The sequence below is a fragment of the Sparus aurata genome, chromosome 15 (genome assembly GCF_900880675.1).
Source record: "Sparus aurata chromosome 15, fSpaAur1.1, whole genome shotgun sequence".
Classification (NCBI taxonomy): domain Eukaryota; kingdom Metazoa; phylum Chordata; class Actinopteri; order Spariformes; family Sparidae; genus Sparus; species Sparus aurata.
Genome location: NC_044201.1, coordinates 2,428,330 through 2,443,220, shown reverse-complemented (window position 1 = coordinate 2,443,220; position 14,891 = coordinate 2,428,330). Strand labels below are relative to the sequence as shown.

The 14,891-nt window shown below is 40.8% G+C and overlaps 1 protein-coding gene and 1 long non-coding RNA gene across 2 annotated transcripts; both read right to left on the bottom strand.

Annotated features, from left to right (window-relative positions):
• Positions 1–1,192: 1,192 nt before the first annotated feature.
• Positions 1,193–3,867, bottom strand: LOC115596562 (uncharacterized). Its single transcript, XM_030441750.1, has 4 exons — positions 3,299–3,867; positions 3,033–3,188; positions 2,694–2,786; positions 1,193–2,374 (listed from the first exon to the last, which is right to left on the bottom strand). Exons 1-4 carry the CDS (start codon positions 3,833–3,835, stop codon positions 2,081–2,083), a joined length of 1,080 nt encoding a protein of 359 aa, XP_030297610.1. The 5' UTR covers positions 3,836–3,867; the 3' UTR covers positions 1,193–2,080.
• Positions 3,868–3,901: 34 nt separating this feature from the next.
• LOC115596567 (uncharacterized) lies at positions 3,902–9,835 on the bottom strand. Its single transcript, XR_003986925.1, has 3 exons — positions 9,762–9,835; positions 7,635–7,741; positions 3,902–4,400 (listed from the first exon to the last, which is right to left on the bottom strand). It is a non-coding gene; the product is annotated as an uncharacterized LOC115596567 (long non-coding RNA).
• Between the last annotated feature and the right edge of the window lie 5,056 nt (positions 9,836–14,891).

Below are 14,891 nucleotides of genomic sequence, written 5' to 3'. Positions count from 1 at the left end.
TTTTATAGCTTAATTGACCTAGTGAACAATTGTACCGGGAGGCTCCATACACAGTCTCCAATTACCTCTGTCTGGACAAAGGAACTTTATTTTCTTAACAATAAATAGAAATAGAAATTTCTCCTCAGGTCAAGTAGAAACAAATAGTGTAAAGTAAGAAAGGGAAAATATACCAAATAAAATCTATAATAAAAATTATACACATATGTGCAGTTAAAAAAAAGAAATGGTATAAAAAAATATACGAGGTAGCAGCTTTAGAGTTTTTTTCTGATCGCGCGAACACTAAAATCAAAAGTATTACAAAAACCTCAAACTCCAGAAGCAAAACATGGCCCAGATTTTTGGCCTTTAGGGCTTTATTGACAGTGCAGCTGAAGAGGGTGACAGGAAACAGGGTGATAGAGAGGGAGATTGACACGCAGCAAAGGGACCCAGGCTGGGAGTCAAACCTGGGTCCGCTGCAGAGCCTCAGCACATGGGACGCCTGCTCTACCAACTGAGCTAAACGGCGTCCCCTAAACACACTTGTATACATTACACACAGAAGTATATCATGATGTCACTTTCTTGCAATTCCAAAGCACTGACTGTCAAATTACCACACCTATGAGCCAGTCAGTAAACACAGCCATCATGTGCGCAAGCACATGATTGCTTACAGTTTTTGCCTAATGCTTAAACACTAAAAGTGGTTGCTGTGCCTAAAGCATCACAACCTCTAACTTTGGTGACCATGCCCTAAACAAAAGCACCAACCCTGCACTGTAAAAACTAACATATAGAATTTACCCAATAAATCTGAGGTAACAATTTGCATCTACTTTTTTGGGGTAGATTTAATTCCATATTTTGAGTGTAAAATAACTGAAATAAAAAGCTATGGAATACTAAAATAAATTGGGTTATATTTATCTAACATTTCTGTATATATTTAACAACTTCTTACTCATTAAAATTGGGTAAAATTAACTCTTGATTGCTTAGTAGATAATACCTGATAATTACTATTCAAAGTTAATCAATATAATTTAGTTACCATTACTTGTTCAGAGCAGGTAAGATAAACTCCCCCCCAAATAAAAAGGCTTTCAGATGGTGATCATAAATGTTTTTAATCCATGAAATATTGAATTTCTCAGTTTAATGACATAAACTAAAGTAACACAAACTTAGTAACTGAGTTATTATCAACATTTACGTCACTGAACAGATGTAAATGGTGCGATGGAGATTCATAGGTTCAGGAGACCGATGTCTTCAGCAAAGGCAGGTTATTGATTTTTGATCAGGAGGTGATCGGCGCCGATAAGAGCTCTGATCCTGATGGCTGCTCTTTACTGATCATGCTGAAACCATGGATCTAACCAAGAAGCCACCATAACCACAGATTCTTCCTTTGATTGTTAGATCACCACTAACTAATTAAATAAATAAAAACTAACAAAGAACTTACTAAATAACCAACTAACTCATTAACTAAATAACTAACTCACAGTGCGCCACATCTGAGACATGTAACCAAGTGGAAAGAAAGCAGAGTGGAAAATTGAATCAGAAATAGCTAAACAAATGAGAGCACCAACAATGGACGCTGTACCCTCATGGAAAAGTGAATTTGCAAGTATGTTTGGTTGACACATGACAATACAGATGAAAGGCTGTTGACTCACAGGCTGGTGTCAAAGAGCTGAAAAAGGTGTGTGTATGTTTGTTTGTTTGTGTGTGTGTGTGTGTGTGTGTGCACACATATAAAAGTGGTAATGGGGAGGGGTTCAAGCCTGTTAACAGACCAGCTGTTGCTAGACGAGACCCTGGCGATGTATAGACCCCTGATGGTCTGGAGAGTCAGGAGTGTGTGTGTGTGTGTGTGTGTGTGTGTGTGTGTGTGTGTGTGTGTGTGTGTGTGTGTGTGCGCGCGTGTGTGGGGTGTGGTTGGTGGTGTGCTGTGCTGTGGGGTGTGGGGGGTGACACAGCAGCGGAGGGAAGAGAAGAAATCTAAAAATTACACTCCTTCACAACTCCATCCAGCTCTGTTCGGACAAAAGATCCTCTTGAGGGGAAGAGCGGAAATGTCTGCCTATTGCATGAGCTTATTTTTGAGGCTATGGACCTTCTTCAGTAGTTTCGCCCCGTCAAGCTCCAAAAAAAGTTTTTGAAAAGCTTCAAACGTGTTCTTTAGCTGCTTTGGATATTCGAGGTTGAGAGCATATATCAGTCCCATCAGCAGAATGCAGGCTTTTGTTCGGCTTCCACATCCTTCCATCACTGTGTTTCCCTCAATCACAATACACACATCTGATGGATCCTCCTCGGCCATGACACTGTGCATGACGATCACCTTCATTGTTTTGTCCGTGAGGTCCTCACATTCCTACATGTTAAAAAGAAAGAAACAAAAAGCATACACATTTTTAATTTACGTATATTAATTAAGATGCTGTTCCAATACATTTCAGTTTATCTTGCAGAGTAAAAAGAGCAAAGAGGAGTGGACAGAAGACGAAAGGAGAAGGGGAGAAGAGGGGATACCAGAAGAGAGCCGAGTAGAGCAGACAAGAGGAGTGGAGAGCAGAGGAAATGAGAGGAAAAAAGAGGAGAGCAGAGAAAATGAGGAGTTCAGAGCAGAGCAGAGGAAGACATGAGGATCTTTTTGAGTTAATCAGTCACCTGTTATCAATGACATAGCCTACCTGGCAGTCATGGAAAAGATCTTCTTGTCTTTCACCAAGGTATTCAATGAGGCAGCAGACAACTACATCCCTTTTTTTCTCAATGCTCTGTGACTGTAGGGAGATACAATTTAGTCAAAAGACTGTTAGTGGAACTCAGAGATTTACATACACAAAGACTGAATTCCTTAAAAACTAAAACATTTTTAAACATTTCACAGATTGATGTTGAATTGTAGTTTGTTAAATTGGTTAGGAGCTCAACTTTGTACACAACAAAGCAATTGTTTACAGATTATTTCACTTTTAATTCACTTAAATCAATTATTACATATTTGTGAAAAAAGTGAAACAACATACGTCATTTACAGTGTCCAGCAGAGGGCGTATCTTGGAACCAGCAGCTCCTCCTTTAGCACGCATTAGCTGCAAAAGACCTGGTGTGTACCCATCAAGTTTCAGCATGAACGTCTCCTCCAAGGGAACAGTGGTTATACGACAGAACTCTTCCTTGATCTAGTGAGTAAGTAAAGGGGAAAAAAGAAAATTTTAAATGATAGACCAGATCACAAAGTAACCACATTAAAGTTTCTTGGTGGGAAGGAAAAATTATCAAGCATACTCACCTGAGCCTCACTGAATAATGCCGGCCACCTTTCTTTAAACACACTCACAGAGGGGCTGAGGGTCACCACTTCGACTCTTCGGCTTGAGAAGGTTTTACTCATTTTATTTGCGATTAACTTCGCATTGTTTTTCTTTTTCACTTCATCGAGTAATTCAAGCCTCTCCTTCTCAAGTGTGTCTTGTCTTTCGCCAACAGGGTGTGGAGGTAGGTAATTAACCTCAGCTTTTTTAGGCTTTTTCACATTTTTTGATGGGCCTGCATCAGTCGGATGCTTCCTCTTCAATGAGTTGACTTCGATTTCCGGGTAAGCATATTTTCGAGATTTTAGCTTGGCACGGTAATTGTGCATCTTATTTTTTATGCGCTGTTGCCAGCCATATAACCCTGCAAACGATCCCGCCTCCTTGAGACATGGAAACTTGGCAACCAGAGCTTCAGCCACTGAGAGAATCTGTTGACTTGATGGATATGCGGAGTAGGAAAAAATCACTTTTGAAAGGTCTTGCATTATAGCTGATTTAACACTGGCATCCATGAAGTGTCTTCCAGTGGCATGATATGTTTTGTTTGCCTCTGTGAGGATTAGTTCTATGTCCCGGGAAAACTGCGGTACTTGAAATGGCACTGGCCATGCAGCATGTCGACATGAATCAGGGAGAATAATGGTGTCCTTGGAACTTGATGACGCACAGTCGGACACCTGTGAGGATGCATCATCATCTGCAGGGGAGATGTCCATTTCGGTACTTCTTGCAGGATGGGTGTTCACTGAACTCAGAGAACTCAATGGAGATGATGGTTCTGATTCACTCACTGGGTGCAGGTTAAGGGTGATGACCGGCTCTTTTTGGATCACTTTAACAGTGGCCTTGTCGTGCAAGTCAGCAGTTGATGTGACACTGAAAAACTGATTGTCAAAGTCTTTGTCTTGGTATAGTAGTCCAATTTCCCCATACAGTTGGAAAGTTCTTGTAACTATGGAAAGAAGATCTTCCACTGTATCAGGAATTCCTGTTGAAAGTGTCAACTTTTGAATGTTGTGTTCTTCTAAAATGACTCTCAGCTGAACCGCCATTGTTGTTTGGGATGTGTTTCTTCAGCTGTAGAGACAGAGAAAGAAAATAAATTGAGACAGGTTATTAATAGTTGATGAGCTTACTTGCATAGGTTTGCTTCAAGTTTCTTCCACCAAAAAAATTAATGGAGATTTTGTTCAGTGGAACTTTCAATAAATAATCTTTGATGGTAATTATTAATTTAAGAAGAGGGAGATGAGGAAAGAAAGAGAGGAGAGTAGAAGAGAAGATAGAGGAGAGGAGAGAAGAGGTAAAAAGAGACAAGAAGAGAGGATTGAGGAAAGGGGGAGAGGAGAGATGCTTTCTTTGTAATAAAAGCAACCTTAAATCATAACATTCTCATCATTCATAGAAACAAAGTAGGTGTACAACAATATAAACCCTGTAATAAATAAATGACAGGATGCCTGGTCATATAGTTGTTGGTGTGAGCAGGACTTAAAACAGTGTTTTTATGTGAAGTAACTGTTTTTTTCAATAACTGTACTTGAACACACATTTGATATGCTAACAAAAATAATCAACTCATTACACTTACTCTGATGTGCAAACGAAGTGTTTAAGGGACACCATACGACCATTTGCTGTATTATATGCAGCCAAGGGGTAAGTTTCTTTCAATTCAGAATGTTTAAGGATTTCTGTCTCTCCTGTTGGCTCTACTTTGAAGCTCCTCAGGTGTTCACAGTACCAGCCACTAAGCAATTTCAGCACGAAGACAGGAGTTTCATGCACAATGATCATTTGCTGGATTTCTCCAAAGTCAGGTAGGCCTCCTGTTGATCCAAAGGGCAACATCATTCCAACATTATAGTCTGTGCCTAAAATGGTTGCTTTATTTGTCATGTTCACAAACTCTTCCCCAGGGAACTTCCTTGCAAAGGACTCCTTAATGCTGTCTTTAAGAACATCGACTGCCACTTGAGTCTTCTGGGACACTGTCAGCGCTGGCCTTTGATCATTGCAATCATGGGTATGATAAGCAATCATCGATTGGTGTTTTCTTGCCATTGTCATGAGAATGTTTCTAAAACACCCAGTCTGCCTCACAATCCTTTTAAAGAACCGGTGTTTGGCTTCAAAACGCATGGTCCAGAAATGTACAAGTGGCCCATAAACAGTTGTAAGCAAAGGGTAGTGCTCAAGAAAGTGGTGTTTTGGTCTCACTTTTTCCTTTGGGAACAGATCCAAATACCTGTAACGGTGTTCTGAAATCTTACTCTGCATGTACCCTATTGTCTCATCTGTGTGGAGGGGAGCCATGACAAGCTCAACAACATCTTTCAGCGTCATCAAAACCTCCCAAGCAGGCTCATCTTCTGGGACTTTGTCACCAATCATGAGTGGTATCATTCTCAACAAGCACCAGTTTTCGTGTGCGTTACCTCCAACACTTTTCCTTGATGTGAAATTTGGTGCAATGGGTTGTGGACAGTTTGTTTTGTCACTCCACTTGTAAGGAAAGCAACGGATGGAATGGTTGAGCTCCTGAAGAGAGATGTACTTCTTCCTGACTAACACATCAAGGCAGAGTGCTATTTCCACAGGTACAATCCCTTCAAGCAAATCATGCAAAGCATCAGGGGGATAACCGGATGTAGCATGAAAGTGACTGAGTCTGTCTGAGATGGGACACTGTCTTTTAACTCCACAGTGATGAGTTTCTGCAGGATCAGATAATGCTGCTTTGACATGCATTGCATAGCTGGACTTAGTCCGTAGAGGGAACAGCCCTTCTGCTACTTCATGCTCCTGGATCTGTGACCGTTCTCCAATGCAAAAGCGACAGAAATATGAGGCTGAAAAGCTTTCAACAAACCCAGCTATTGAGTGAGCGCCAAGATTGTCAGCGACTACAGCAAGTACAGTGCCCTTGACCACTTTGCCCAGACTTGGAACAAAAATACCATTATCTTCAAACGACTTCAAATCTTTAAGCAGGGGGTCCAAAACTTTTGCATAGCCATACTGGTTGACATCATTTGCCTTGCACAAAATGGTTAAGTAGATGGAAGTCAGTGTAGATCTCAATGTGGCAGGTATGTCAGCAAACACCCAGTACACAGCTGTGACTTTATGCTTCTTGCGGGATGTTCCCAGAGGGTTGCATACTTCAAAGTCATCTATGTAAAGGATGAGTGGGAGTTTAAGTTCACCTTCACACAAAAAACTGTTCTCTCTTAGGAAAGATCCATCATGAAAAGATTTGTATCCAGAAGAGACGTCAGATGGCCTTTTGTTCTGGAATATTGTGTTTTGAATGTGTCTGTTGTTCACAAGTTGTGACAATAATGGGAGGATTGGTACATACTGAAATGTTTTTTTCTCAGTACTATCAAGTATGTACTCAACTGGTTCAGTTGGTGAGAGATGCTCCTTTCTAAATTGCTCTCTCCTGAACTGACTGCTTAAAGGCCCATCCACTCGTAAAGCAGCACAGACAGGGCTTAACTGGCAAAGGTCTTTGACCAGTTCTGATATCACTGAGTCTTCAAAAGTACAGCCATGTTTTCTCAAAGTGCTCAGTATAATCTCTTTAATAACAGGTCCAGATGCAGATGCTGTAAGGAAATGAAGTTCCTCTACTAGCTCATTTATGCATGTATTGGAGACATTGAAAATGCTCTCCATTTTCAGGAGGAGCAACCCTACTCTCTTCGTAATGACTTTTTTCAAGTCATCCTCCTCCTCAAGGACAGAGCCACAGTCATTTTCATCTTCAACAAAGTCACTTTCTTCGTCCAGCTTGTTTTGGTGTTGAAGAACAGTGGTCTTAAAATCTTCCAACGTATGTGGGTTGTGTTTTCTACTCTTATGGCTGTGAAATGTTGTATATATGTTGGTCTTGTAGTCACAACCCTCAAAAACACAAGGCACAGTTTCAAACTTTTTTAGATGGCTGCCAATATGTATAAAATATTGTCTCTCATTGTCAAAAGAGCACAAGTTACAGACAATGCACGTGAACGAAAGGATGTTGCCTGGCTTGGTTGCTTGGGCATGATGCCTTGACAAATGTGTCCTTAATGCACCCCATGTCCTGAAGGTGCAAGGACAATCCGCATAGAGACAGGGTATGGAGTGGACTCGACCGAAATGCCCATGTATTAGTCTGCTGTGCTTCAACAGGTCTGATCTTCTTGATGTTGTGAAGTTACACAACTTGCATTTCCAGTTCATTTTTCCATCACTGGGGCCTTTGATTAAGGTTGATACACCTTTAAGGTCAATGTGATTTATTTTATTCAGAAAACATACCTTAAGTCAATGTACAGGATACAGCAGGGGGGTGGGTGGGTCATCCCCAGAAGTGGTAGTGGTCTATCAAGCTTCTGGAGGACAGACGAGAGGACCTGAAGAGAGGGCTGAAGAGAGGGCAAACATCAGTGAGGGTCAACATACAAAGTGACTCTGTCTGCAACAGAAAGAACAAAAATACTAAGATATTACACAAGAGAAATAATGACATGTATCTGGGAAGACAAAGATAGTACGGAGGTTGTTATGGAGAAATTATTATTTCTCCATAACAACTGACTAACTATACATTATCCTGCTTATTTCACAGCTTACAAGTTAAATAATTAATTGGAAATATAATGTTAATCAAAACACGACTTATATCGATTTATAAATTGCATTATTTAGCAATACATGTTACGATGTGTGTATTTGTGTTGTCATATCCGTCAGAGGCTCTGATCATTTGGTTTTCAGCTGCAATGTGTAAGGAGCCTCCACTCTCCCTGTAACAAGTTATAAGGCATTTATCAAACATTACAATTAGTCTGAAGCTCTTTAATGAAGGTAGAAATTAAACATAAGGTAAATATCCTGCATATGTTCTCTTTAAACTCTTTTCCTCTGTGCTCCTCTGATCAGAGCGGCATCCCCAGAAACAGTCTGTTATACATGACAAGGGTCTGTTATACAGAAATAACAGACTGTACTGTACCTCACTACAAAGGCATTGCAGTTGCATAAATTAATATTCATGCTTAAAAGAATAAATCTGTTACAAAATTATGAAAATATTTATTAAGCACTGACATTGTCCAATAAAATAACATTCTAAATAAAATGTCTTACTTGACCCCACTCATGAATAACCTAGGCTACAGGCCTATAACTGACTGGCCTATGAACAACAATTCCTTTAAAAACTGAAGTGCAGCAACAGTGGGTGTTTTCACATATATTGGCAGGATACAGTGATACTTATGAGTTGAGATTCATCTCACAGCTTGTACACATGTTTGCCTTTACTCTGGTCCAATACAAACCAACTTCTCTGTCAAAACTCAGCACCACTGGATAAGTGTCATGTTTCCATGACGACTGACTGAAAAGACGTGCACTATGTTTACATGAGTCCTGATTGTAAAAAATGAAACTCTGAGAAGTAACGCTAAACTTTAACAACAGAGACGCACATGCGCAGTACACAAGCTTGCAGGTAATTAGTAGGGCTGATCATTTTGTTTGTAAACAGACCTGCAGAGACCGACTAGCCATGCTAACGGGTGAAAAAATACACGTTAGGCATTTCAGATGTTGGCGACATGTTGGCGTGTGAAAGAGGTAGAGTGATGCAGCACGTCGCGGAGCCCGTTTGTGTTGAGGAGGAATGCCGAGGGGTAGCCTACTAGGGCTGTCACTTTTTTTTCGAATGTAATGACCTGCTCGAATTCAAAATGTACAGTATATAAGCGCAACAGACCGTTTGGAGTAGTTCGCCTTGTGATCCAACAGAGGGCGCTCTAAATCAGCTTGACCTATTGCACGCAGTATTAACGTTAACCCTTGACCTAGTGTCCTCTGGAAATGGAGAACGCTAGCGAGCGACGCCGTGCTGAGCAGACAATCACGACACCAAAGCATCTAAGAAGTAGCAAATGGAAGTATTTAGGGTTCTACACCGTAGATGGAAAAGTAACTAACAAAGCTGTTTGTCAACTTTGTACAAAGCAGCTGTCTTACTCTACAACGACAACAAATCTGCGGCTCACCTGCTAGCTTACAACCTCGTAAGCTAACGTTAGCTTACAACCTCGTAAGCTACTTTCATTCGAATAAATTGCGTTTCATTTCAAATTCGTTCGAACTTGATTTTTTGAAAAAGTGACTACCCTATGGCCTACTGAGTGAGTTAGTGACTCAGTGGTGTTTCTCCAGCGATGTGTCCAGACCATATAACTGTTAGTTAGTTATAAAATAGGTCCAGACGGTAAAACAGCCATGGTGCCGCCAGCGACAGGTTCAAGTAATGACACGTAACGCAGATGCACGCCGAATACAAGTGAAGTGGAATGTCTCATCATTTCATAAAATATAATTTGCCTTTGCGCTATTATACACATCAGAGGGCTTATGCAAATAGCTTACCTTCCTTTCCGAACTTAGATGGTAGCTGGCAGTGAGAGGAAGATGTCGGTGAGGACTTCCTGTGTCCCGCTCAGTCAAACACGCCGTCTGACGCATGCGCAAGTTGGAGCATCAAGCTTTTGGGTATATTTTACCCTATTTTTCTATACACAGTTGTTACTGTTAATAAATGGGTAGTCTGTGTATAATTTACCCATTATTTTAAATTTCCTTGGCTGACTACAATTATCAAGTAATTTTTATACGATTTACATATATTATATTTACCTCTCTCCGAAATCACTTTTTTCAGTGTGCAAACACAATATATGCTTTGCACTGTGTTTGACATTCTCCAACACACTTCTTGCAAAACACTACACACTGTTTTTTACACAAGACACATTGTTCAAAAAGGAAATCTCATGCAATCATTGGGAAAACATCTATCTATAAATGCACGGAATCTCTGTCTGTCTGTGTGTGTGTATGTGTCTGTTGGTCAAATATCTCTGCGGATCAGGATCACACTGACCCGAGACTTTCAACATGGCTGCTGCGTGGTTCAGTGGTGTGCATCTAAGCATTTGTTTGGACTGCAATGATACCGTGAATAAATTATTTCATAAATGCTTTACAAATTCCGCCGAGCATTGTCCACCAGAGCCACCACAGTCACATGCGCACCAGAGCCAATCACTGCACACCAGAGCCACCACAGTCACGTGCGCACCAGAGCCAATCACTGCCCACCAGAGCCACCACAGTTACGTGCGCACCAGAGCCACCACAGTCATGTGTGCACCAGAGCCAATCACTGCCCACAGAGCCACCACAGTCACGTGCGCACCAGAGCCAATCACTGCACACCGTGGCCACGTGCGCACCAGAGCCAATCACTGCAGAGCTCAAGCCCATGACGTACCTGAAGAAACAAGCGGATTTATACCTGCAGCGGTGCGAGCTGGACCGGGATTTTGCCGGCGGTTCAGTCCCGTTCTGTGCATCTAAACTGACTGCTGTGGATTAATGAGATTAAACGAGTCCGGACCGAGTCTGTTCGGGTCTGAGGAGATCCGGAGACGCACGGACAACAAAGTGGAATCGGAATCTGTGGATGTTCATGTGTAGCTAGTCGCTAGCTAGTTGCTAGCCGCTACCCGCTAGCTACACGGCCCACCTCCCGAGGTGATGGACCGGACCCACCGGCACGTCCAAAACCGGACCTAGGGTAAATAATGTCCGCCACGCTTTTCCGCGAACATTGCCGTCATGTTTGCTTTCTGTCTGGTGCAGGAAGAAACGGTAAAAACGGGCTTTTGTCACGAAAGTGTCCAAGCAGCAAGTTTGGTTGTTGAGGAACAGGAAGTTGTGGGAGGGACCTAGGCGGATGATTGACAGACAACGACGGTCGGTGTGTGTGAGAGTTGAGAGATTTGTGACATTTAGCGTGTTTGGAGTGTGTAGTTAGTGTGTTATGTAGTGTTTGGTGTAGTGTGTTTAGTGTGTAGTGGAGTCGGTTTTTTGTTTAATGAGTCAGAATGAGGAGAAGCTGAATGTGGAGCAGGCAGTCCAGCTATTTATTCAGCTGGAAGGAGCACAGGCAGACCTGAGCATTGCCTGCATTTAAATGTAAATAGTTACATATAACTTTGTACATTTTTTAAATGTATGCACAAATTTGGCAAACAACAATTTATATTTGCATTATAAGTAAAAAAAAAAAAAAAAGGTTTGTTAAACATATTTGTGGTTTTCACAGTAAAAAAATCTAACTTTTCTACTCGGATTTTATGTTTTTTTTTTTGTGATTTTAGGTCCATTGGGTTAATACAGTATGTCAAAATGAAAAAAGATCTGTACAGTCACACATGTGAGGTTGTGCTGAAAATAATGACACCAAGTAAATAGTTTTTAAGTTGAAATATAATTGCAAAATCAAAAATAGTCAAAAACAGCCAATTATACCCTGGAATATCGGATTTCACAACAAACCTAAATATCCCTGACGTCCCACCTTCAAACACAGCCTCATTTGGCCATCCATGAAAAATCTGCTTAACCTCCCACTTTTTTATAGGAATACACTTTTCTTACGGGCACTGCACTAGTCTATTTAAAATACAAAACACAAATAAAATTGGAAAAGCACACAGACTCACACACGAAAACATTTGAAATCTAATTGTAGACCAATCAGTCTAAGCCATAGCACTACAAATACACCTGATGTGAGGGGTCAGAGCAGCCCCAATTTGTTGTCATCTGGGATAATGTCAGTTTCCACCTGGCTGCTCTGTTTGGGACTGGCTCACCAACCATAATAGATTTATTGCACTCAACCTGCTACCATACACCCCATTTTTGAGTCCAATTGAGGAGTTCTTTTCAGCATGGCGCTGGAAAGTCAAAAACCATCCAAAGTACTGAATACAGTTGTGTTTTGCATAAAGCACATCTGTTTGTTGTTGCTGCTAGTAAAAAAAGAGTAATTCAAAGGTGCATGTGTTCAAAGTTTTGATGCTAAAAACAGTTTTGAAATGGGATTGTTAGGTTTTGTTTCAAGAGTTTCATTTTGCCATATAAGTTAGGAGTTTATCTCCATGTGCTGTGTCTTACTCGGCCTGTGTGTTAAGTTATGACACAGTAAGCCGAAGTCTGCAACACGTGTGTAAGCATTCGGCAAAAACTGTAATTGGAGACACACCAATCAAGTTCAAGCACTATAAAAATGCAGCAGGTAAGTCACACAACACCAAGAGAGAGAGATAATAAACATGGTTTTGGCCAATAATGCCATCAAGCTCAGAGAAATTCAAGCCAACATCATTAGTGGCCATGCCATTTTCAATAATGTCCATCAGGTCTCTCTGTCAACACTGGCATGCATCCTGAGAAGAAATCAGGTCAAAATGAAACAACTGTATCAAGTGCCTTTTGAGCGGAATTCAGAGAGGGTCAAACGGTTGTGGCCTGAGTATGTGGAGGTATGCATTGTTGACTTTACTGTAGCCCTGTGATGTTGCATACTGCACACATGACCTTTTGACATGTACATTGACTGTATACTAGATCTATTCTGATCTACACAATCTTGTCTCTCACTGTATTTCAGAGAGTTCTACAGATGGATGCTGAGGAAATCCAGCATGAATTCATCTACATAGGTGAGGCAGGGTTCAACTTCACCGAAGCAAGAGGGACAGGCATAAACATCATTGGCCACAGGGCTATAATCAATGTCTCAGGGCAACGTGGGGGTAACATCACACTTTGTGTGGCCATTACACAGGATGGGGTCCTCCTCCATCATGCCAAAATTGGGCCTTACAACACTTGAGAACATTGAGAACGTTGTTTGTGTACACAGAGTTTGCTGAAAAGAAAGTTTTTGGACAACTCACCTTAGCAGATGTTTCCTCTGCTTACCACCGTCCTGCCAGTGAGAAGTGTTGATCTCCGAATGTGACGTAACATGGAGGACAGTTAAGGTGGAACGCTCCTAAAGCTTAGTTCCATATCAATGCACGGATAATTCATTGTTTTGTCGTAAGCGAAAAACAATATTGACCTTGAAGTTGAAAAAGGAGCCTCATATAAGAAACAATACTAAAATCAAAAGCTGGAAAAGTCACGTGAGACATCGTGTGATCGATACTTCTCGGCTGCCATGACGGCGTCTAGCAGAACAAGCTACTGCTAAGGTGAGTTGTTCAAAACTTTATTTTTTTAGCAAACTCTGTGTACACAAACAATGTTCTCATTGCTCGTGTTCATGTGTAGAGACCCTGGTGATACTACAAGCAAAGTTTCATGTTGTGTCGAGCCTTCTTAGTGTTTTAAAATTAGCAATTTTGATGCTAGCGCTATTTTGCCCCAAGCACTCCCATTGAAAATGACTTTGAGCCACTTTCGTCGTGATAAAATTTGACTGAGATAAGTTCAATGTGTGAAATTGTCTTGTATTTTATAGAACCACAGTGCTCTCCAGTGATGACCTCTGTTAAGATTTGGACAAGATGGAAAATACTTTTTCTGACCTATCAAGTGTTTAAATGTTCAACCAAGTACTATTTTTATTGTAAATGATCCTGTGATTTGCGTTTTAAGACAGTCCACATTAAGCCATTGTGACATTCTGGGAAAGATTAAACATGATTCAAACATTAAAATGTTAAGTTTAAGACTTTTTATCTTCTCTAAAATAAGAACACTGGCAGCCCTACCCCCCTTGGGTCACACCTGCTATCAGACTGGACAAATTGGAGGGACATCGCTCTCTGAGTTCACTCTCTTCACTTCTGCTTCAACTCTTTCCACTGTTTTACACTTATTGAAACTCTTTACTTTTTTTTAATACCTTAAGCACGGGCTTTCTTTTTATTCAAGTTTTACTCTCTTAAAGACATTACTCTTAAGAGAAGTTGCTATTATTTCTTCTTCTTCTTACACGGCTCTTCTTAATGCTGTAGAATGCTCCATTCACTTGAATGAGCCTTCCCAACGTTCGGCGGTCAATTATTTTCGTATAATTGACCACTGCTAAGCATATTGACCGTTGTCAAGGAAAGTGGCCTTTTTGCCTCTGATTCACATATTTCATAGCACTCCGTGCTTGCTCCACAAGTAGTCCGGTCACGTTTCACCCCAGCGTCTTCGGTTGCTAAGCGACATCAGCTGATCTGTAGTCTACTTCATATTGGAAAAAACGTAAAAACGCGAACGGTTCGTCCTGTCAGGACTTATTTTCCTGATAGTGACCGCCGTTCTATACATTATCCCTTACTTATATATTTGTTGTTATATAATTTTGTCAGGCCTGGGCTGAAGATAGGACTCAGACGCAGAATTAAAGCAATTCAATCAAGTTTTATTGCGAAATATATTTCTTTTACTTGAACTCTTTTAAGCAACGTGACTTAAAGAAATAGGCTATAAACCACAATCTCTAAAATGCCTAAGCAAGGAACATGAAACAAAACACAAAACGGACTGAGGCAAAAGACCTCCAAAGAAAAGGAAAAAAATGTAACAAAAATTGCTCACTGCGGAGGAAAAATAAAATAGCAATAAACTAAACTACTCTGGCACTCAGGCAATAAAAAACTTACAACAAAAATTCGCTCCAAGGAGGAAGAAGACAAAGGCTAT